Source organism: Thamnophis sirtalis, unplaced genomic scaffold (assembly GCF_051295495.1).
Source record: "Thamnophis sirtalis isolate CommonGarterSnake01/CBP01778 unplaced genomic scaffold, rThaSir2_p1.2 scaffold_4, whole genome shotgun sequence".
NCBI lineage: Eukaryota > Metazoa > Chordata > Lepidosauria > Squamata > Natricidae > Thamnophis > Thamnophis sirtalis.
Window position 1 is genome coordinate 139,080,374 of NW_028261384.1, and position 24,052 is coordinate 139,104,425.

The 24,052-nt window shown below is 47.1% G+C and overlaps 1 protein-coding gene across 1 annotated transcript in view; it reads left to right on the forward strand.

Moving 5' to 3' along the window:
- The window catches only part of LOC106556399 (capping protein, Arp2/3 and myosin-I linker protein 3), a 52,304-nt gene extending 31,154 nt beyond the window's left edge, over positions 1-21,150 (forward strand). The window contains exons 11-21 of the mRNA XM_087715022.1: positions 1,422-1,531; positions 1,881-2,053; positions 4,774-4,878; positions 6,944-7,013; positions 10,322-10,403; positions 13,132-13,228; positions 16,095-16,149; positions 17,962-18,134; positions 18,271-18,339; positions 19,837-19,930; positions 21,100-21,150. Coding sequence (XP_087571148.1) covers positions 1,422-1,531; positions 1,881-2,053; positions 4,774-4,878; positions 6,944-7,013; positions 10,322-10,403; positions 13,132-13,228; positions 16,095-16,149; positions 17,962-18,134; positions 18,271-18,339; positions 19,837-19,930; positions 21,100-21,150 — 1,079 coding nt within the window. The remainder of the gene's footprint in view (positions 1-1,421; positions 1,532-1,880; positions 2,054-4,773; positions 4,879-6,943; positions 7,014-10,321; positions 10,404-13,131; positions 13,229-16,094; positions 16,150-17,961; positions 18,135-18,270; positions 18,340-19,836; positions 19,931-21,099) is intronic.
- Positions 21,151-24,052: the final 2,902 nt, after the last annotated feature.

Here is a 24,052-nt window from a genome sequence, read left to right on the forward strand (position 1 = left end):
ATGGAAGAAGGAGGGAGGGAGGATTGAAGGAAATAAAGAAAGAGGAGGGAGGGAGGAGACAAGGAAAGGAAGATGAAGGAGGGAGGGAGGAAGAAGGGGAGGAAGGAAGAATGGAACAAGGAAGGAGGGAGGGAGAAAGGAAGGGAGGAAGGAAGGGTTGAAAGAAATAAAGGAAGATGAAGGAGGCAGGGGGGAGGAGAAAAGAAAGATGAAGGAGGGAGGAAGGAGGGGGAGGAAGGAAGAATGGAAGAAGGAAGGAGGGAGGGAGAAAGGAAGGAAGGATTGAAGGAAATAAAGGAGGAAGAGGAGGGAGGGAAGGGGATGGAGGAAGGAAGGAAGGAAAGAAGGACAGGGATGGAAGGAAGGAAACAAAGGAGGGAGGGAGGAAGGGGAAGGAAGGAAGAATGGAACAAGGAAGTACGGAGGGAGAAAGGAAGGGAGGAAGGAAGGGTTGAAAGAAATAAAGGAAGATGAAGGAGGGAGGGGGAGGAGAAAAGGAAAGGAAGGAAGATGGAGGGAGGAAGGAAGAATGGAAGAAGGAAGGAGGGAGGGAGAAAGGAAGGAAGGATTGAAGGAAATAAAGAAGGAAGGGGAGGGAGAAAGGAAGGATAGAGGGATGGAAGGAAGGAAACGAAGGAGAGAGGGAGGAGGGAGGAAGGAAGAAGAGAACGATAGAAAGGAAGAGGAAGGAGAGAGGGAGGCAGTAGAGAAGGAAATAAAGGAAGAGGAAGGCAGAAATAAAGGAATAATGCAGGGAAGGAGGAAAGGAAGGAAGGAAGGAAGGAAGGAAGAATGGAAGAAGGAGGGAGGGAGGAAGGATTGAAGGAAATAAAGGAAGAAGAGGGAGGGAGGAAGTAGGGAAGAAAATAAAGGAAGAGGAAAGCAGGAACAGACAGGAACAAAGGAAGAATGGAGGGAAGGAGGGAGGGAGAGTTGGAGGAAATAAAGAGGAGGGAGGGAGGAAGTAGAGAAGAAAATAAAGAGGAAGGCAGGAACAAAGGAAGAATGGAGGGAGGAAAGGAAGGAGGAAGGAGGGAGGGAGTGGGGAAAGGAAGAAGGATAGACAGAGAGGGAGGGAGGAAAAAAGAGGAAGGAAGGAGGGAGGAAATAGGGAGGGAGGGAGGGAGGGAGGGAAGGAAGAAGGAAAGGAAGGAAGAAGGAAGGGGATGGAGGGAGAAAGGAAGGAAAGGAAAAAAGGAAAGAGGGAGGGAGGAAAGAAGTAGAGAAGAAAAAAAAGGGAGCCTGGGGAGGGCTAACTGGGCCCTCTCCAGATTGTGAAGCCTTTGTTTCCCAGAAGGTCTCCTTGGACTACAACTCCCAGGATTCCTCGGTCAGCATAGCCACTGCAGGGGATTCTGGGGGATGGAAGTTGGGGAAGTGGGCTTTGAACCCTCAAAATTGCTCTCTCCTTCCTTGCTCAGGACTTGCCGTTTTGTGCCAGACCTTCAGTGCCAACCCAGCCTTCACCAGTTCTCTCCGCCATCTTGACTTAAGCAAAAACCCCGGGCTTCTGGGCACGGACGAGGCAAATGTGAGTGATTGGCACCTCATCCCTTCACCCGAAGTGGTCTAGAGGGCTTCCCTGCCTTGAGCGGGGAGGGGGGGGGGTTGGACTAGAAGACCTCCAAGGTCCCTTCCAACTCTGTGATTCTGTTATTCCACTTCCTCCTCCTCCTTCTTTCTTCTTCCTCCTCCTTCTCCTTCTTCTTCTTCCTCCTCCTCCTGCTCCCCCTCCAGATTGTTGGGGGCAATATGCTGACTCTCTGTAAACCGCTTAGAGAGGCCTGAAAGGCCTATGAAGCGGTATATAAGTCTACTGCTATTGCTATTGCTATATTGCTATTGTTTATTATGCCTTTCTTTGTTTGGTTTCCCGACAGAGTTTCTACTCCTTCCTGGCCCAGCCTAATGCACTGATTCACCTGGACGTATCCTCCACGGATTGTGCGGTAGACGCGGTAAGGAGTTCAGAGGATGGATTTGGGGACGGGTTGGCTAAAGCAGGGAGCCCCAATCACCGGGCTGTGGGCTTTTACCGGGCTGCGGCCCATTCGTAATCGGGCTGCACCAGATGCAGCCCGCCACGCACGCAGGCAGCTGTGTTCCTGGTCAAATGGAGTTGATGAAAACCTGCCACTCGCACAGACCAATCTGCCAAGCCAGAAAAGTTGGGGACCGCAGCTTACGGAGTACCTATGGCAGGGGTGTCAAACTCAAATCCTGGGGGCTGGATCCAATGTGTTTTGATCTGGCCCATGGAGACACCCTGGAAGCAGCAAAGGACTGGCCTACGGTGCCTTTGCCGGTGAAACTGGAGCGGCCCTCCCGAGCTCTGTTTTCGCTGGCAGAGGTGTTCTGATCTAGCAATAGCAATAGCAATAGCAAGTTAGACTTATATACCGCTTCATAGGGCTTTCAGCCCTCTCTAAGCGGTTTACAGAGTCAGCATATTGCCCCCAACAACAATCCGGGTCCTCATTTTACCCACCTCGGAAGGATGGAAGACTGAGTCAACCTTGAGCCTGGTGGGATTTGAACAGCCGAACTGCTGAACTGCAGTCAGCTGAAGTAGCCTGCAGTGCTGCATTTAACCACTGCGCCACCTTGGCTCCCTGAGCCTGGGTCATCCATCAGCCCTTGATGGAGAGTCAACAGCACCCAGGTCTAGAGGTGGCTGATGAGGAAGAGGAGGAAAAGCTGGGTCCAGTGTCTAATGCACAGAAGGCAGAGGAGAGGAGAGCAGTGGAAATCTATGGGCTGATCCTCGAGATTGTTGTGACCTAGACTTCCCCAGCAGCACGAAGCCGAGTCGTCATCCGATAAACCCCTTTTATTTAATTGACAGTGAATTCCTCTCCAGCAAAGTCTTTCCTCTCCCACAGTCTTTCAAGATAGTTCACAATTACCGACCTTGGTCAGGCTTGGAGAGCGGCCAGGCCGATATCTTTCAGACACCGCAACACTTGGCAAGGATGCAGGAATTAAATAATTGTCTCCTGCAAACTCCACTCCCCTGTTGCTCCTCTTTTATTTCCTCTGGAAGGGGCCATTCACTGTCCACCTGTGGCCTTACTCCCAAGTCGACCCCTGTTCTTTAGCTGTTCTTTTCGTCTGTCAGCTCTGTGCATGCGCACACTGGGAACAGGCTCCAGCTGTTCTTCCGCCTCACTGATGCCTGACTCCGAAGGCAGCTGATAACTGTCGGATAGCCCTGGCCCCATCTCTGCCTCTGATCCAGAGCACTCGTCCGAGCCTTCCCCAGATTCCAGGACTGGCCCATGTTCCTCCCCAACCTCCGCACTGTCCGAATCTGTTGCCAGCTGTGCTGGTGGGCCACAACAAAAGGAATGCAGGAGGACGTTGCAGCTGAAAACTGTTTTCACTGGCAAAGCGTCGGGTCAGCGAAAACGGAGCTCCCAGAGGGTTGCAGGAGGCCGTCACAGCCAAAAACAGGGTCTGGGATGGGGGACCACACACGCTCCCCAAGCTCCATTTTCACTGGCAGAGGGTTGCAGGAGGCCGTGGTGCTCGGGAGCCTATTTTCCCTGGCAGAGCGCTCGTGCCACCACAGGTGCTCCCGTCACGAGTGACGTCAAGCTGACCATGCCCCCCTCACCCCGTCAAGGTCAAACACAACCAGTGGTGCCTTCCCACCGGTATGGCCCAATTCAGCCAAAGCAGTAGTGGTTTGGCGGCCTGGGTCACTGGAACCGGCAGCGACCCAGGCCTGCCACGCCCCCGAACTGGTTCTCTGGGTGGCGCCATAGGTGCCGCCATCTTGTTTTTTTGCTTCTGCGCACGTGCAGAAAATGTTTATTGTACTGCCCACGGCCGTGACCCGACAAAACCGCATTGCTAAAACCGCAACATCATCAGCGCGCTGACAACAGCGCGCCAACAACAGCGCGTCGACAGAAGGGCGGTTTAAGTTAAGGTAAGGGTTAGGTTTAGGGTTAGGTTTAGGGTTAGGTTTAGGGTTAGGTTTAGGGTTAGGTTTAGGGTTAGGTTTAGGGTTAGGTTTAGGGTTAGGGTTAGGGTTAGGGTTAGGTTTAGGGTTAGGTTTAGGGTTAGGGTTAGGTTTAGGGTTAGGTTTAGGGTTAGGTTTAGGGTTAGGTTAAGGGTTAGGGTTAGGTTTAGGGTTAGGTTTAGGGTTAGGTTTAGGGTTAGGTTTAGGGTTAGGTTTAGGGTTAGGTTTAGGGTTAGGTTTAGGGTTAGGTTTAGGGTTAGGGTTAGTGTTAGGTTTAGGTTTACAGCGCGCTTCTGTCGCCGCGCTGTTGTCGGCGCGATTCAGCGCTCATTCGTCGGCGCGGTTTAGAAACTTGCGGTTTTGTCACTGCGGTTTAGTCGGGCGCGCTTTTGTCGGTCGCCCTTTTGTCGGTGAACCGCCCACGGCGCACCCACGCGCGAACCAGCAGTCGTGGCTGCCAGAACCCACCGCTGAAGACAACCCTGATGCGGCCCTCAATGAAATCGAGTTTGACACCCCTGACCTACGGCGTTGCGGGTTGCCAACTTTGGATGGTGTCCTGGGATTTAGTAAGCAGGACCACGGTTCACACCTGGTTGTGTGTGTGTGTGTGTGTGTGTGTGTGTGTTTTGTAGCTTTTTAGTGCGTTGCTGCACGGCTGCTGCCCTCGTCTCTGCTACCTCAATCTTTCGCGAAACACCTTTCCCCACCGGTAAGGATGATGTCGTATTTTTAACGCCTGCAAAGGGAGTGGAGGGGTCTTTTTCTGGCTAAGGAATACGAGGATTTCTCTTTCCCCTCCTCAGGAAGGGAAAAGAATTCCCGCCCTCTCTGAAGCAGTTTTTCTGCAGTGCCTACTCACTCAGCTTTGTGAATCTCTCCGGCATCAGGGTCCCCGTAGAAGCCTTGCGGTGAGTCTCACGGTCTCGGGCCCCACGTTGGGAGGCTCCCGGAACAAAACTCGGAAGGGAGGGTTGATTGTCTCATGGGCAATATCACTGAGGTGTCGAGTCGCGAGACAGAGGGAACAACCCTGCGAGGTGGTGGGGAGAGAGAGAGAGAGAGGAGGGCGGACTGGTTCAAAGTCACCCAGTCACATTTCATGCCTAAGGCGGGACTAGAACTCACCGTCTCCTGGTGATTGGCCCAAAGTCACCCAGGCATATTTCGTACTTAAGGCAGGACTAGAACTCACTGTCTCCTGGTGATTGGCCCAAAGTCACTCACTCACATTTCATGCCTAAAGTGGAACTAGAACTCACTGTCTCCTAGTAATTGATCCAAAGTTACCCAGGCATATTTCATACCTAAGGTGGAACTAGAACTCACTGTCTCCTAGTAATTGGTCCAAAGTCACCCAGACATATTTCATGCCTAAAGTGGAACTAGAACTCACTGTCTCCTGGTAATTGGTTCAAAGTTACCCAGACATATTTCATACCTAAGGCAGGACTAGAACTCACTGTCTCCTGGTGATTGGTCTAAAGTCACCCAGGCATATTTCATACCTAAGGTGGAACTAGAACTCACTGTCTCCTGGTGATTGGCCCAAAGTCACCCAGTCACATTTCATATCTAAGGTGGAACTAGAACTCACTTTCTCCTGGTAATTGGTCCAAAGTTACCCAGACATATTTCATACCTAAGGTGGAACTAGAACTCACTGTCTCCTGGTAATTGGTCCAAAGTTACCCAGACATATTTCATACCTAAGGTGGAACTAGAACTCACTGTCTCCTGGTAATTGGTCCAAAGTCACCCAGACATATTTCATACCTAAGGTGGAACTAGAACTCACCATCTCCTGGTGATTGGCCCAAAGTCACCCTGGCATATTTCGTACTTAAGGCAGGACTAGAACTCACTGTCTCCTGGTGATTGGTCTAAAGTCACCCAGGCATATTTCATACCTAAGGTGGAACTAGAACTCACTGTCTCCTGGTGATTGGCCCAAAGTTACCCAGACATATTTCATACCTAAGGCAGGACTAGAACTCACTGTCTCCTGGTGATTGGCCCAAAGTCACCCACTCACATTTCATGCCTAAAGTGGAACTAGAACTCACTGTCTCCTGGTAATTGGTTCAAAGTTACCCAGACATATTTCATACCTAAGGCAGGACTAGAACTCACTGTCTCCTGGTGATTGGTCTAAAGTCACCCAGGCATATTTCATACCTAAGGTGGAACTAGAACTCACTTTCTCCTGGTAATTGGTCCAAAGTCACCCAGGCATATTTCATACCTAAGGTGGAACTAGAACTCACTGTCTCCTGGTAATTGGTCCAAAGTTACCCAGACATATTTCATACCTAAGGTGGAACTAGAACTCACTGTCTCCTGGTAACTGGTCCAAAGTCACCCAGGCATATTTCATACCTAAGGTGGAACTAGAACTCACTGTCTCCTGGTGATTGGCCCAAAGTCACCCAGACATATTTCATACCTAAGGTGGAACTAGAACTCACTGTCTCCTGGTAATTGGTCCAAAGTCACCCAGACATATTTCATACCTAAGGTGGAACTAGAACTCACTGTCTCCTGGTAATTCGTCCAAAGTCACCCAGACATATTTCTTACCTAAGGCAGGACTAGAACTCACCGTCTCCGGGTGTTTGGGCCCAAAGTCACCCAGTCACATTACATGCCTAAGGCAGGACTAGAACTCGCAACTCGTGCTTTCTAGAGTGGTACCGTAACCACTAGACCAATCTGTCTCTCAAATACCCATGTTTTTTGCCCAGGTATTGTGAGTGTTTGTTGGGACAACCGAGGCACTAACGGGATGACAATTTCACCCCATTCCTGATGTTGTACATTTTTGATGTCATTTCATCTATAAATATTTGGTGGTTTGATAGGCCACCTTGTTCAATTAAACTTCCCTATTCAAAGGCTCAAAAGACCGGGGGGGGGGGGGAATAGACAGGCCAACATGTTGAAAAGCAACCATTTGTGTTTGTACCCCTCACACAGGTCTCTCATGCAAGGTTTGTCTGCCAACACCCACCTCAGTGACCTGCACCTGGATTTGAGTGGATGTGAGGTAAAATCGGGCTATGGGGGTAGAATCTATCTATATAAAAACGGCGTGTGAGTGTCCGCGTGTGTGTGTGTCCCAGCATAACTCTGGAACGCCTGGGGCAATTTCAACCAAACTTGATACACAGATGACTTCCTCTCTGGAAACAAATACTGTGGAGGGTAAGACACCCCTAACGCCCCTCGGGGTGTGCGTTCTGTTAAGATACAGCCTGTTGTGCCTTCAAATGGCTTCTACTGTACTGTCTTAAAATGGCTTCTAGTGTACAGCGCAGTGGAGTTGCCATGGTAACGGCTTCACAGTACTCCACAAGAGGGTAAGGAGGTAAATCTAACATTAGAAATTACGTTTGGCCCGGACATTTTCCCCCTATAAATAAATATCCGGGTAATCCCAGGTTATCGGCTAATTAGGATATAAAATTAAGATAGGCATCCATGAAGTGCATAAAGCTTTTGGCACCTCTCCCCTTCGACCAGCCTCTCTCGCAGAACAGAACTGAAGAGTTGAAAGGGACCTTGTAGGTCATCTAGTCCAACCCCCGGCCCAAGCAGGGGACCAGAATTTGTGTTGCTAAGTGAGACATTTGTTGTGTACCGTTGGAGAAAATGACACACAAACAAATAGACTTTCAACCAGAGGTCTTTTTATTGGGGATCATACCAGAAACCTACAACAAAGACTTAAAATATCTGATTGTAAATGTGTTAACAGCAGCCAGAATTGTATTTGCAAAAAAACTGGAAAAACGAAACAATACCAAAACAGGAAGAGGTTATCCGAAAAATAATGGACTGGGCTGAAATGAGCAAATTGACATTTGAAATTAGAGAGCAAGAGGATGAACAATTTTATAAGATATGGGATTTGTTTTATCGGTGGCTAGGGGGGAAAAAAAACAACTTTGGAAATGAAAAATAATATACTTATGCTTTAATTGAAGAAAGTAAATGATGATATAATTATGCTGTGAAATAATCTAACAATGACACAATGAAGAATTAATATAAGGTCTGGTGATATAATGTATAAGGTTAAGAACTTATTATAATGATATTTCGCTGCTGATAAGCAATTCTAATAGGGGAACAGATGAAAACTGGTATATATAGGCAGAGATGTTTGGTTGAAAAATGGAATAAGATCTCTGTTTGAAGGTATGAAATGCAAGGTTAACAATAAATATAAGTATACTTTCTGGGGAAAAATAATGCTAATGCTAACTGAATATATATTGTAGAATGAAAATGAGGCCTTTAGTTATATTAGACTTTTTCCGCCACTTTTGATCAGTGAATCGCTGTAGTTATTCAGTGAGGAAACCAGTTGTTAAGTGAATCTGGATTCCCCAGCGACTTTCACAATAACAATATTAATAATCTCTGTCAATTTCTCAAACATAAGTAATCCTTATTATATTGTACAAACATATACATTCCCAAAAAGGCCTCCCTCCTCATCTTTATTTCTGTCTCCATCTCTATCTTTCTTGTTCTGTCTAAACATTTCTCTAGTTACATATGAACAAGTTTATTGATCCAGTGTAAGCTAACATGGTTAATAATCTCTATCACATTTATCAAGTTTATACAATCCTCATTATATTATACATCTCCTCTTTAGGGCTCAAATTCTTATCCATTTTAATTCAATTAACAATAACAGTAGGAACATAGTTAACTAGATATCTTTCATGTTCATCCAATTCACTTTTTTTATTATTTCTATCACATTAATCAAATTATATAGTCTTATTGTTAAAATATACATTGAAAGAAAAAACACCTCACACCTGTAAACTTCTAATCTGAGATTTTCTTTTCCCAATATACTTTTTTCTTTTCCATTTTCATAATGGTTCTACCACAAAACCGTGGACGACAAAATCGCGGTCGACGAAAGCGTGTATGTGACGTCATCACAGCGCGACGGAAAAGATCGAAAAATGTAAAAATAAAGCGAAATCCTTACACTAACCCCCCCAAACCTAACCCTAAACCTAACCCTAAACCTAACCCTAAACCTAACCCTAAACCTAACCGTTAACGTAACGAAAAACCTAACGCTAACCCTTAACCTAACGCTAAACGTAACGCTAACGCTCTAACCCTAACCCTAACCCTTAACCTAACCCTAACCCTAACCCTTAACCTAACCCTTACCTTTATGTGAATCGGCTTGCTGTAATTTAATTTTTATTTCAATTTTTCGATCTTTTTCGTCGCGTTGTGATGACGTCACATACGCGATTTCGTCGACCGCGGTTTTGTGGAACGCGGTTTTGACGGGTCACGTTCATAACATACAATCACGTTATACTATTACATAGCCAGTATCCTATTGTATTAAGTAGTAATTACATCCGTTCCTCTTTGTCATCAACGCCCAGAAAGATAAAAACCCATTATTGGCTCTTCTGCTCTCCATACACCTCTTTCTTCTACCTCTCTCCTACCTCCTTTCTTCCCTCCATCATCCTTTCCTACTCTACTTCCCCTTCCTTTCTCCTTCTCCTCTCTCTTCATTCCACTCCTCCTTATCCTCCTCATCTTCCCCCTTACCCTCTCTCCTATCCCTCTCTTCCCATCTTTCTTCTCTCTTCTGTTTTCCCACTCTTCCTCTCCTTGGTGTATTTCCGCTTCTGAGCAAACTCCAATCTATGTTGATGGTGTTTATGCTTCCATATCCATAGAAAGTTTTTTATTTTCCATTTTCATAACATATAATCGCATGTATGCTATTACATAGTCAATATCATGTTGTATTATTAAGTACTTACATCAATTCATCTTACCATCAACTACCAAAGGAAAAAACCAGTTAATCTGAGATTTTCATTCATTCTCCCGTATAAGCAATTTGTGTTTTAATATTTCCCCGATCTAGTTTTATTTCTGCCTCTCTAGTTTATAACAGGCGAATTTCATAGTTAAAGGACGATTTGTTCACTCATCATCTTTTTTGAAAGAGGGGACGATGTTGTGGGAGGGTTAAGCGTGCATGTGTGAGTGCACGGCAGTGGTGGGGTTCCAGCCGGCAGGGCACGGTACGACCGAACCGGTAGAAGCCGGGAGCAGCTGACAGCGTATTGGTACGGTGGCTTGTTTGGTCCACCCGCCCGCCCGCCTGCCCACGTTCTATACCGGTTTTTAAAGCAACCGGACAATTGTGCAGGTGTGCACAGCGTGCGGCGCCTGCGCCAGCTCCGATAAGCAACTGGCCAGTAGAAGCCGTGGCTCACAGGTTGGGGACCACCGCCATACGGTAAATAAATAAACACCGATTTCTTTTCTCCTTTTTTTTAATGTTAGCTCCGTTCTCCAGGAGCTCAAGTCCTTCAAGAACAGATGCCCGGGATAAACGCCTTGAGCGGTCTCGATATTTCGGATAACGGTGAGTCTCCAACATCCCGCGAGGTCTGAGGAACGAAACGGTAGAATCGGAGAATTGCGTCCTTAATATTGGGGTTGCATAAACAGACGTATAGAATACAAATACAATAGTAGAGTTGGAAGGGACCTTGGAGGTCTTCTAGTCCAACCCCTGCCTAGGCAGGAAACCCTATACCGTTCCAGACAAACGGCTATCCAACATCTTCTTAAAGACTTCCAGTGTTGGGGCATTCACAACTTCTGGAGGCAACTTCTGTTCCACTGATGAATTGTTCTAACTGTCAGGAAATTTCTCCTCAGTTCTAAGTTGCTTCTCTCCTTGATTAGTTTCCACCCATTGCTTCTTGTTCTACCCTCAGGTGCCTTGGAGAATAGTTTGACTCCCTCTTCTTTGTGGCAACCCCTGAGATATTGGAAGACTTCTATCCTGTCTCCCCTGGTCCTTCTTTTCTATTAAACTAGACATACCCAGTTCCTGCAACCATTCTTCCTATGTTTTAGCCTCCAGTCCCCTAATCATCTTTATTGCTCTCTTTCCAGAGTCTCCAAATCTTTTCTACATCGTGGAGACCAAAACTAGATGCCGTATTCCAAGTGTGGCCTTACCAAGGCATTATAAAGTGATATTAACACTTCACGTGATCCTGATTCTATCCCTCTGTTGATGCAGCCTAGAACTGTGTTGGCTTTTTTGGCAGCTGCTGCACACGGCTGAATCAATGATCGTGTGATGTACTACTGTACTACCGCTTTGTAAAGCCTTAGTAAGGCCACACCTGGAATCCTGCGTCCAGTTTTGGTCACCACATTACCCAAAAGATGTCGAGATTTTTGAGGGAAAGTGCAGAGAAGAGCAACCAAGAGGATTAGGGGACTGGAGGCTAAAACATAGGAAGAACGGTTGCAGGAACTGGGGATGTCTAGTTGAATGAGAAGAAGGACCAGGGGAGACATGATAGCAGTCTTTCAATATCTCAGGGGTTGCCCCAAAGAAGAGGGAGTCAAACTATTCTCCAAGGCACCTGAGGGCAGGAGAAGATGCAATGGGTGGAAACTAATCAAGGAGAGAAGCAACTTAGAAACTAAGGAGAAATCTCCTGATGATTAATCAGTGGAACAGCTTGCCACCAGATGTTATAGCTTCATCCCGGGAGGTTTTTAAGAAGAATCTAGACCCTTTTTCCCTTTTTCGTCTGTGTACCCACATCCATAATGCAATGCGCCCCCCCCCTTGTGCATGCACACAGAACCCCCCCTGCCCTCCCCACCCCACCCCCGCTCGCGTGCAACCGCCCCTTGTGCTCCCCCTACACATCCACGTGAGCCCATGCCCCCGTTTTGGGCCTAGCAGGCCTCTCTGAAGCCTCCTGGGACCAAAAACGGGCCGCAGGGAGCCACACCCCACGCACTCCCCCGCCACACCCCCGTGCATGCGTGCGCGTCCCCTGTATGCCCGACAGAGACCCAAAAATCAACTGCCTGGTGGGAGGCGCAAACACCCAGCAGAGGGCGCCACATGCCCCCTGTGGCATAGCTAGACAGTTGCTTATCTGAAATGGTATTGGTTCTCTTGCTTGAGCAGGGGGCTGGACTAGAAGACCTCCAAGGTCCCTTCCAGCTTTATTCTATTCTAAAAAAAAAAAGATCTCGATATTTCGGATGACGTTGAGTCTCAAAAATCCTCTTTGGAAGGAAATTCTGAGGAACGAAAGGGTGGGGGGAGTCGGAGAATTGCGGCCTTGTCTGGTCCAACCTTTTGCCGTATGCAGGGAAATTGCAGGCAGTCCTCGACTTACGACCGTAACCGAGGCTAAGCGAGGCAGTGGTGAAGTGAGTTTTGAGCCGTTTTACGATCTTCCTTGCCACCGTTGTGAGGTGAAGCCAGATTCGCTTCACAACGAGGTGGCTAAATTAACCATTGCAGCGATTCGCTTAACAACGGTGGCCAGAAAGGTCGTAAAACAACAGGAACGTGGGGCTCCATCGTGGTCGTAAGTCGAGGACTACTTGGAAATAGACATAAACAACATGTAGTCTTTGAGTTACCACCACAACTAAGCTCAACATTTATGAAACATTTGTTAAATGAGTTTGCCCCATGTTTACGACTTTTCTTGCCCTCGTGGTTAAGCGAATCACGGCAGTTATTAAGTTAGTCGCACTGCAGTAGTTAAGTTAGATACCGCCTTTCTTTCCATGGTTGCTAAGTGAATCACTGCCGTCCTTAAAGCAGTAACACGGTTGTTAAGTGAATCTAGTTTCCCCCATCAATCGCAAAGGCAGATCTGGGGAGCCCAGGACTTTGCGATCGTCATAAATATGAGTCAGTTGCCAAGCAGCTGAATTTGGGTCAGCTGAATATAGCAGTAGACTTATATACCGCTTCATAGGGCTTTCAGCCCTCTCTAAGCGGTTTACAGAGAGTCAGCATATTGCCCCCAACAATCTGGGTCCTCATTTTACCCACCTCGGAAGGATGGAAGGCTGAGTCAACCCTGAGCCGGTGGGATTTGAACCGCTGAACTGCTGATCTAGCAGTAGCCTGCAGTGCTGCATTTAACCACTGCGCCACCTTGGCTGAATGTTACAACGGTGAGAAAAATGGCCGTCTGACATTTTTTTCCATACTGTCGTAACTTCGGACGGTCGCTAAGTGAGCTGTTTGTAAGCCGAGGATTACCTCTACAAGGAAATAAACACGATCGGTTCCTGCTTTCTCATCCCAACAGGTTTCGACGCAGATTTGATCACTTTGCTTCCGGCGTTGAGTAAGAACAAGTCTTTGAAACATCTCTGGCTCGGGAAGAATTTTAACGTCAAATCCCGGTGAGTTTTTTTTTTTTGGCGGGGGGGGGGAACAGGCGCCATATTTCTGCACCCAGTGAAGTTAGAAGAGTTTTTGGGGCTGGGCCACGATCTCAATTGTAATAAGCCGACCATGGAAGCAGTTTGTTTCTCCATTTTCAATCTCGGCAACTTTATGACGGGGGTTGAATTTATGGTTCCACCACAAATCCGCGGTAGACTAAAGCGCGCTCGACGAAAGCGCGCACGTGACGTCATCACAGCGCGACGAAAACGGCACGCTGTGAGCGGTAAATTTAAAATTAACGCGAAAACCTTACCCTAACCCTCCCCAAACCTAACCCTAAACCTAACCCTAAGCCTAACCCTTAACCTAACCCTAAACCTAACCCTTAACCTAATGCTAAACCTAACGCTAACCCTTAACCTAAACCTAAACCTAAACCTAACCCTTAACCTAACCCTAACCCTAAACCTAACCCTTACCTTTATGTGAATCGGCTTGTTTTAATTTTATTTTAATTTTAATTTAATTTATTTTTAATTTTATTTGTCGCGCTGCTGATGACGTCACGTACGCACTTTGATCGGGCGCGCTTTAGTGGACCGCGGTTTTGACGGGTCACGGAATTTATGTTTTTACCGACAAAGAAATAAAGGAAGACTACCGTATTTTTCGGAGTGCAAGACGCACCTTTCCACCCCCCACCCCCCGCCGCTAAAAGTGCGTGGAAATGTTGGCGCATCTTATACACCGAAAAGAGCCATCCCGAAGCCCAGCCCTGCATCCCACATTTGCTTTCCCCCAGCCGCCAACAGCACTCTGCAGGTTTCAGCAGGACTGGGGGAAGGCAGAACTACCCCCACCTTGGCAAAAAACAGTCTGTTTTCTGCCCGTTTTTTTGCAAAAACGGGGGCAGGTTTTTGCCTTCCCCCTAGCCCTTCTGAAGCCTGCATAGTGCTCCTGGGGGCCAGGGAGGACAAAAACCTACTTACTTACCTCTTCGAAATCTTGGTGCGTCTTATACACCAGTGCGTCTTATAGTCCGAAAAATACGGTACCTTGTTTCCCTGAAAATAAGACATATCCCAAAAATAAGCCCTAGCATGGGGTTTTTGTGTGTGTGTGTGTGTGTGTGTATCTAACATAAACCCTACTCCCAAAATAAGCCCTACTTAAGAGCCTGGCCAGCTGGCCATTCCGTCTGGTTGCTTACGGTGTGAGCGAGGCGGGGTGGTTGTGAAGCTACTCATGTGCTCCGCACCGGCTTTCCCCACCCACCCCCACCCCCAGCCAGGCTATCCATCCATGCATCTACATGGTGGCAGTACGAGTACTCATGTGCAGCAAGAGCCTGCATGACCACTGGCCTACTTCTCCGGCTCACCTCCAGCCTCAATGGAGTGATGTGCTGGTGCTGCGGCAGCCAGGCGAGGCAGTTATCGGGGAATGGATGGCCTGGCTGGCGACTCCGGAAGTAAGCTGGTGTTGCGGCCCATCAGCAGTCAGCGGAGCTGGCGGAAGAGTCGGACAGTGTGGAGGTTGGGGAGGAAGATGGGCCAAGAAAGAAAGAAAGAAAGAAAGAGAGAGAGAGAGAGAGAGGAAGGAAGGAAGGAAGGAAGGAAGGAAGGAAGGAAGGAAGGAAGGAAGGAAAAAGGAAGGAAGGAAGGAAGGAAAGAAATAAATAAAAAGGAAGAAAGAAAGAAAGAAAGAAAGAAAGAAAGAGGAAGGAAGGAAGGAGGAAGGAAAGAAAGAAAGAAAAAGGAAGGAAGGAAGAAAGGAAGGAAGGAAAAAGGAAGGAAGGAAGGAAGGAAAGAAATAAATAAAAAGGAAGAAAGAAAGAAAGAAAGAAAGAAAGAGGAAGGAAGGAAGGAGGAAGGAAAGAAAGAAAGAAAAAGGAAGGAAGGAAGAAAGAGGGAGGGAGGGAGGAAGGAAGGAAGGAAGGAAGGAGGAAGGAAGGAAAGAAAGAAAGAAAAAGGAAGGAAGGAAGGAGGAAGGAAAGAAAGAAAGAAAAAGGAAGGAAGGAAGAAAGAGGGAGGGAGGGAGGAAGGAAGGAAGGAAGGAGGAAGGAAGGAAAGAAAGAAAGAAAAAGGAAGGAAGGAAGGAAGGAAGGAAAAAGGAAGGAAGGAAAGAAAGAAATAAAAAGGAAGGAAGGAAGAAAGAAAGAAAGAAAGAAAGAAAGAAAGAAAGAAAGAAAGAGGAAGGAAGGAAGGAAGGAAGGAAAAAGGAAGGAAGGAAAGAAAGAAAGAAATAAAAGGAGGAAAGAAAGAAAGAAAGAAAGAAAAAGAGGAAGGAAGGAAGGAAGGAGGAAGGAAGGAAGGAAAGAAAGAAAGAAAAAGGAAGGAAGGAAGGAAGGAAAAAAAAAGGAAGGAAGGAAAGAAAGAAATAAAAAGAAAGAAAGAAAGAAAGAAAAAGGAAGGAAGGAAGGAAGGAAGGAAGAAAGAAAGAAAGAAAGAAAGAAAGAAAGAAAGAAAGAAAGAAAGAAAGAAAGAAAGAAAGAAAGAAAGAAAGAAAGAAAAGAAAGAAATCGTATTTATGACGATTGCAGTGTCCTGGGCTAACATGATCCCCTTTTCCAACCTTCTGACAAGCCAAGTCAATGGGGAAGCCTGATTCACTCAACGCCCATGTTGCTATGTAACAACTGCAGTGATTCACTTAAGAACTGTGGCAAGACAGGTGGTAACATGGGGCAAAACCCGCTTCACAACTCGTCTCACTTAGCCACAGAAACATCGGATTCAATTGTGGTCTTAAGTTGAGGACAGACTTGTAATGAGTGCTATTCCTTCCCAATTCTGAATGTAAGGAGGAGGAGGAAGAGGACAGGGATATTGAGGACGATGTAAAGTTGACAGGAGCCATTTTTAATCTTTTTTACCTCAGGACCCTGGAAGAAATTCTCCAGAAGTTAGTGCAATTTATCCAAGAAGAAGAGTGTGTAAGTTCTTGGCTGGCGCAAAGCATAATTCGCTAGATTTATGATTAGTATTATTTACAGGGCTTATGGGTTGTTCGCCGTTTAATGACCCCACAATCTCTTGCAACGGAATGGAGCTGAGTATTTACTGGCCAGATGCCTTTCCTGTTGCCAATGCGGAGTTTTCTTCAGCAGATAGATTCTCATTGTGCCCAGAGAGAAAAATATCGGTTCCACCACAAATGCACGTACGACAAAAGCGCGTGTGACTAAAACCGCGCCATCAAAACCACGGAGACGAATGAGCGCTGAAGCGCGCCGACAACAGCGCGCCGACAGAAGCGCGCTGTAACATAACCCTAAAAATAACCCTAAACCTAACCCTAACCCTAACCCTAACCCTAACCCTAAACCTAAACCTAAACCTAACCCTAAACCGTACCTTAACTTAAATCGCGCTTCTGTCGGCGCGCTGTTCTCGGCGCGCTGTTGTCGGCACGCTTTTGACATCGCGGTTTTAGCGCTGCGGTTTTGTCGGCGCGCTTTTGACGTTCGCGGTTATGTCGTGCCACGAAAATATCTGTCTCTACCTAGGATCGAACCCACAGCCTCATTGGTGTGAGGCGAGATCTCCACCTCTAGGCCACCACACCATAGCGCTTATGAGTTGTTCCTAGCAAACTGTGTTAAGTTTAAGGTGGTTCTAGGGTGACAGGAAGAGGGATAGAAGCTGGGTTTTTTTAAGGGATCCTGTTGCGGCCCGCCAGCGGAGCTTCCAGCAGATTCGGAGAGTGAGGAGGTTGGGGAGGAAGATGGGCCAGTCCTGGAGTCTGAGGAAGGCTCGAATGAGGACTCTGTGTCGGAGACGGAGAGGGGGCTAGGGCCGTCCGACATTTATCAGCTGCCTTCAGAGTCAGACGTAGTGAGGCAGAAGAACAGTTGGAGCCTGTTCCCAGTGCGCTCATGGGCAGAGCTGCCAGATGAAAGGAACGGTTCCACCACAAAACCGCGGTAGACTAAAGCGCGCTCGACAAAACCGCGTACCTGACGTCATCACAGCGCGACGAAAAAAGCACGCTGTGAGCAGTAAAGCTAAAATTAACGCGTAAACCTAACCCTAACCCCCCGAAACCTAACCCTAAACCTAACCCTAAACCTAACCCTAAACCTAACCCTAAACCTAACGCTAACCCTTAACCTAACCCTAACCCTAACCCTAACGCTTAACCTAACCCTAAACCTAACCCTTAACCTAACCCTAACCCTAAACCTAACCCTTACCTTAACATGAATCGGCTTGCTTTAAAAGCGCTTTTTAAAGCGCCCTTTTTTCTCCGCGGTCGTATTTGTCGCGCTGCTGATGATGTCAGGTACGCGCTTTAATCGGGCGGTGGACCGCGGTTTTGTCGTGCCACGGAAAGGAACAGCTAAAGAACAGGGGTCGACTTGGGAGGAAGGCCACAGGTGGACGGTGAATGGCCCCTCCCAGAGGAAATAAAAGAGGGAGCGCCAGGGGAATGGAGTTCGCAGGAGACAATCAGTTCACTTCATTGGTTCGAGACTCCTTGCCAGGTTTTGCAGATCTCGGCCTGGCAGCTCTCCAAGCCAGATAAGGTCTGTGACTGTAAATCCTCCCTCGAAAGACTTTGCTGGATGTGAAGGAGCAGAATTCACGGTTAATTAATAAAAAGGGGTTTTCGTTGGGACCAGGAGTTTGCTTCCTGAAGCCTCAGTCAGAACAGGAAGAGGGGTAGAAGCTGTGGTTTTTTTAGAGTATTCAAAATGGCTGTTCAGCCCCCTCCCACTCCTCTCTCTCTCCCCTCTCCCCAAAAGTCCTTACAGTCCTTCTCGGTGGCCGATTCCCGGCTGAAAACCCGCTGTAGCATCCTGATCAACGCTCTAGGGAGCAACACTTGCCTGACCAAAGTGGACCTCAGCGGGAACAACATGGAGGACCTCGGGGCCAAGATGTTGTCCAAGGCTCTGCAGATCAACAGCACGTTGAGGTAAGGAGGCCTGGAGGACCCCACCTTCGATGGCAGAAGCTCCGAAGATGGAGGCTGGCTGTGAGAGAGGGACCCAACGGACGCCTCCAAGGGGAGAAAGCTCACTCTAAACCAGATTATATTTCCTCCTTTCTAGAAGCATTTCCTGGGACAAGAATGGGACCACTGCCCAAGGCTTCCAGGACATCGCCCGGGCTTTGGAGAAGTGAGTGAGCAGGAGAGTGTCCACCGGGAGAAAGAGAAGGATGAACCTTCTCTCTGGAGGGCGGTTTTTGAGCCACTGGAGACAAGAAGCAAATTTTGGGGTTTGAGGGTGCCGGAGTCCTTCTTAAAGCGACGGTTGGGAAGGAGCCGAAGCTCAGCTGGGTAGAGAGGAAGACAGAGAGGAGGGGAAGGAGAAGGGGTGGAGATGGAGGAGAAGGAAAAGGAGAAGAGGAAGGGATGGAGGAAGAAAAGATATGGGGGAGAAGGGAAGGAGGAGGGGAGGAGGAGAGATGGAGAGAAGGGATGGAGAAGAAGATGGAGATGGAGAAGGGATGGAGAAGAAGGAGAAAATAGGAATAGATGGAGAAGGAGAAGGAGAAGGAGAAGGAGGAAGAGAAGAGGAAGGGATGGAGAAGAAAGGAGGAGGAGGGATGGAGAAGAAGATGGGATGGAGAAGAAGGAGAAGAAAAATAGGAATAGATGGAGAAGGAGAAGGAGGAAGAGAAGAGGAAGGGATGGAGAAGAGAGGGGGAGGAGGAGGGATGGAGAAGAAGATGGGATAGAGAAGAAGGAGAAGAAAAATAGGAATAGATGGAGAAGGAGAAGGAGGAAGAGAAGAGGAAGGGATGGAGAAGAAAGGAGGGATGGAGAAGAAGGAGAAGAAAAATAGGAATAGATGGAGAAGGAGAAGGAGGAAGAGAAGAGGAAGGGATGGAGAAGAAAGGAGGAGGGATGGAGAAGAAGATGGGATAGAGAAGAAGGAGAAGAAAAATAGGAATAGATGGAGAAGGAGAAGTAGGAAGAGAAGAGGAAGGGATGGAGAAGAAAGGAGGAGGAAGAGGAGGATGGGGAAGGAGGAGGAGAAGGGAGGAGAAGGAATAGGAAAAGAGGAAGGGATGGAGGAAAGAAGATATTGAGGAGGAAGGGATGGAGAGAGATAGGGGAAGGAATAGGAGAAGAACGAAAGGGATGGAGGAAAGATGAGAGGAAGAAGGGAGGGGATGGAGAAGAAGGGGAAAGAAAAATAGGAATAGATTCAGAAGGAGAGGGAGGAAGAGGGTGGGAGGGAAGAATGAGGAGAGATGGAGGAGGAGGAGGAGATGGAGAAATAGGAGAAGAGGAAGGGATGGAGGAAGAGAAGATGAGGAGGAGCAAGAAGGGAAGGGATGGAGGAGAAGGGAGGAGGAGAAGGAAGATGGGAGGAAGGAAAAAAGGAAGATGGAGGGAGAAAGGAAGAAAGGAAGATGGAGGGAGGGAGGGAGGAAAGACAATGAAAAAGGAAGGAAGGAAGGAAGGAAGGAAGGAAGGAAGGAAGGAAGGAAGGAAGGAAGGAAGGAAGGAAGGAAGGAAGGAAGGCCCATGCTGGCATAGTGGTTAGAATACAAAATTGCATGTGAATTCTGCCAACTGCCAGCAGTTCGATCCTGACTGGCTCAAGGTTGACTTAGCCAGTCAGACATGATTAAAAACAGATTTTTCAAATTGTCTTCGTTTTCAGCAACTACACCCTCAAATTTATGGCTTTGCCCATGAGTGACATCACCACGGCGTACCGCAATGCCCCCGACCGGACGGACGAGGTTTGGCAAAAGGTGAGCCCCCTCCTACCGATCTGGCATTATTAATTAACTCATTAATTCATTAACCAGTGGAACAGCTTGCCACCAGAAGTTGTGGATACTCCAACACTGGAGATTTCTTAGACGAAATCGGACAGCCGTTTCTCTGGAACGGTATAGGGTCTCCTGCCTGAGCCGGGGGTTGGACTAGAAGACCTCTGAGGTCCCTTCACGGTGTGTTACAGGTAGTCCTCGACATACGACAGTTCACTTAGTGACCATTCAAAGTTACAACAGCCCTGAAGAAAGGACCATTTTTCACAGTTATGACTGTGGCCTCTTCCCCAGGTTCATGCAATCCAAATTTGGCAACTGTTCACACTTACAACGGTTGACAGTTTCTGGGAGTCTTGTGATTCCCCTTTGGGGACCATCTGATGAGCAACGGAGAAGCCCAATTCACTTAACGACCATCTTCCCTGCTTAACAACTGCAGTGATTCTCTTAACAACTGTAGCAAGAAAGGTTGCCAAACATGGCAAAATTCACTCAACCACTGTCGCCCTTAGCGAAAGAAATTTTAGGCCAAGCATGGCGGTTGTAAACCATGATCCAAATTCGGAGGCTTGCAACGGATTTGTATTTATGACGGATTCACTGAGCAACCATGTCCCTCTTAGCAGTGATTCGCTGAACAACGGTGGCAAGCATTGTCATAAAATTCACTTAACAACCAGGTGACTGATTTATCCACCGCAGTGATTCAATTAACAACAATGTATTGGAACAGTTGGAACAGAGTTCTTATCGGGTGGGGAGGGGGAGTAGAATGTCTTAACTCCTTAGCATCAGAGCGTGTTAATATAATACTGTATAAGAAATACTAATGATCTGATGGTCATTTCGAAAAATCCTTTCTTAGCAAACACCTAGAAGCCAAGAGGAACATATGTGCCTAATTTCAAATTTGTAGACTTTACGGTTCTGGAGATTTCGTGATGAGCGAGTGGTAATTGGCTTTTATATATATATATATAGATTTACATCCACAATGCACAGGCTGCATGATGATAGTAACTCCAAGACCGGCTGCAATTTAGCTGTTCTGTCTTCACCGCTATCTCTGTCTTCTCCTCCCCTCTGCATTTTAGCTGTTTTGTCTTCACCGCTATCTCCGTCTTCTCGCTCCTTCTGCATTTTAGCTCTTCTGTCTTCACCGCTATCCCCGTATTCTCGCTCCTTCTGAGTTTTAGTTGTTTTGTCTTCACCGCTATCTCCGTCTTCTCACTCCTTCTGCATTTTAGCTGTTTTGTCTTCACCGCTATCTCCGTTTTCTCACCCCTTCTGCATTTTAGCTGTTTTGTCTTCACCGCTATCTCCGTCTTCTCGCTCCTTCTTCATTTTAGCTATTTTGTCTTCACCGCTATTTCCGTCTTCTCGCTCCTTCTGCATTTTAGTTGTTTTGTCTTCACCGCTATCTCCGTCTTCTCGCTCCTTCTGCATTTTAGCTGTTTTGTCTTCACCGCTATCTCCGTCTTCTCGCTCCTTCTGCATTTTAGCTGTTTTGTCTTCACCGCTATTTCCGTCTTCTCGCTCCTTCTGCATTTTAGCTGTTTTGTCTTCACCGCTATCTCCGTTTTCTCGCTCCTTCTTCATTTTAGCTATTTTGTCTTCACCGCTATCTCCGTCTTCTCGCTCCTTCTGCATTTTAGTTGTTTTGTCTTCACCGCTATCTCCGTCTTCTCGCTCCTTCTGCATTTTAGCTGTTTTGTCTTCACCGCTATCTCCGTCTTCTCGCTCCTTCTGCATTTTAGCTGTTTTGTCTTCACCGCTATCTCCGTCTTCTCTCTCCTTCTGCATTTTAGCTGTTTTGTCTTCACCGCTATTTCCGTCTTCTAGCTCCTTCTGCATTTTAGCTGTTTTGTCTTCACCGCTATCTCCGTCTTCTCGCCCCTTCTGCATTTTAGTTGTTTTGTCTTCACCGCTATCTCCGTCTTCTCTCTCCTTCTGCATTTTAGCTGTTTTGTCTTCACGCTATCTCCGTCTTCTCACTCCTTCTGCATTTTAGCTCTTTTGTCTTCACCGCTATCTCCGTCTTCTCGCCCCTTCTGCATTTTAGTTGTTTTGTCTTCACCGCTATCTCCGTCTTCTCGCTCCTTCTGAGTTTTAATTGTTTTGTCTTCACCGCTATTTCTGTCTTCTCCCCTCTGCAATTTAGCTGTTTTGTCTTCACCGCTATCTCTGTCTTCTCACTCCTTCTGAGTTTTAGTTGTTTTGTCTTCACCGCTATCTCCGTCTTCTCGCTCCTTCTGCATTTTAGCTGTTTGTCTTCACTGCTATCTCTGTCTTCTCGCTCCTTCTGCATTTTCGTTGTTTTGTCTTCACCGCTATTTCCGTCTTCTCGCTCCTTCTGCATTTTCGCTGTTTTGTCTTCACTGCTATCTCTGTCTTCTCCTCCCCTCTGCATTTTAGCTGTTTTGTCTTCACCGCTATCTCTGTCTTCTCGCTCCTTCTGCATTTTAGCTGTTTTGTCTTCACCGCTATCTCTGTCTTCTCGCTCCTTCTGCAATTTAGCTGTTTTGTCTTCACCGCTATCTCCGTCTTCTCGCTCCTTCTGCATTTTAGTTGTTTTGTCTTCACCGCTATCTCCGTCTTCTCCTCCCCTCTGCATTTTAGCTGTTTTGTCTTCACCGCTATCTCTGTCTTCTCGCTCCTTCTGCATTTTAGCTGTTTTGTCTTCACCACTATCTCCGTCTTCTCATCCCTTCTTCAATTTAGCTGTTCCGTCTTCACCGCTATCTCTGTCTTCTCACTCCTTCTTCATTTTAGCTGTTTTGTCTTCACTGCTATCTCCGTCTTCTCCTCCCCTCTGCAATTTAGCTGTTTTGTCTTCACCGCTATCTCCGTCTTCTCATCCCTTCTTCAATTTAGCTGTTCTGTCTTCACCACTATCTCCGTTTTCTTCACCCTTCTTTAATTCAGCTGTTCTGTCTTCATCGCTATCTCCGCCTTCTCCTCCCTTTTTCAATTTAGCCGTTCTGTCTTCACCACTATCTCCGTTTTCTCATCCCTTCTGCAATTTAGCTATTCTGTCTTCACCAATATCTCTGTTTTCTCGACCCTTCTGCAATTTTAGCTGTTTTGTCTTCACCGCTATCTCTGTTTTCTTGACCTTTTCTGCAATTTTAGCTGTTCTGTCTTTACTGCTATCTCCGTCTTCTCGTCCTTCCTCAGATCCAGTGGTGTCTCCTGCGGAACAACCATTCTTCAAAGATCTCCCAAGATCAAGCTTTCCGCCTCCACCAAGGAATCGTCACCCATAGCGCCGAGCAAGTAAACGTTCCCATCTCCCTGGAGCCACTTCTCCCGTCCATCCTTAACATCTTTGGGGGGGGGAGGGGGGAAAACCTGCAGATGTGACCAAGGCGAATGGCGCAAGACCAGATGGGATTCGGGGGTGACCTGAATACCTCCAGGATCTCTGATGGGTTTGTGGGGACACACATTAGAGGATTTTCAGGTTAAGGGGGAGTTGTCTGAGTTAACAATCTCCTCTCCTGTCCCCTCCTTAGATGATGAGCCGGCTTTGCGTGCGAGTTCAGGAGGAGCTACGGGTCCTGAGGACGTGCTCGGCCGATTCTGTCCAGGAGGAAGTCCTGTATGCCCGGAAGTTGATGAAAGAAGCTAAGAATTCAAGAGCGGTAAGACAAACCATTTGCCCTTCCTTGTCTTACAACCGCTAATTTTTTAAATTATTATTGTTTGATTCATAAACATTTTGAATACAGTGCATTGTCAGGGTATATCATTTATAGGAGAAAATTGAAGAGAATACTGTATTTTTCGGAGTATAAGACGAACCTTTTTCCCTCAAAAAAGAGGGTGAAAATCTGGGTGGGTCTTATACACTGAATACAGAATTTTTGGCCTCCCGAAGGAGGAAGATCACTACTTCCATTCTCTGTCCTTCGGCTCGTCACAAGAGACCATCCAGGCAGAAACCCAATATTTTTTACTGTTGCCTTTTTGTTACATTTGTTGTATTTGTACTGATAAATAAATAAAGGGAGACTAGTATAGATCTATTTCAGGCTATTTTAGCTCTCATCAGCTAGCCATACCCTTACTGGGATTTGAACCTGGGCTATATTACAT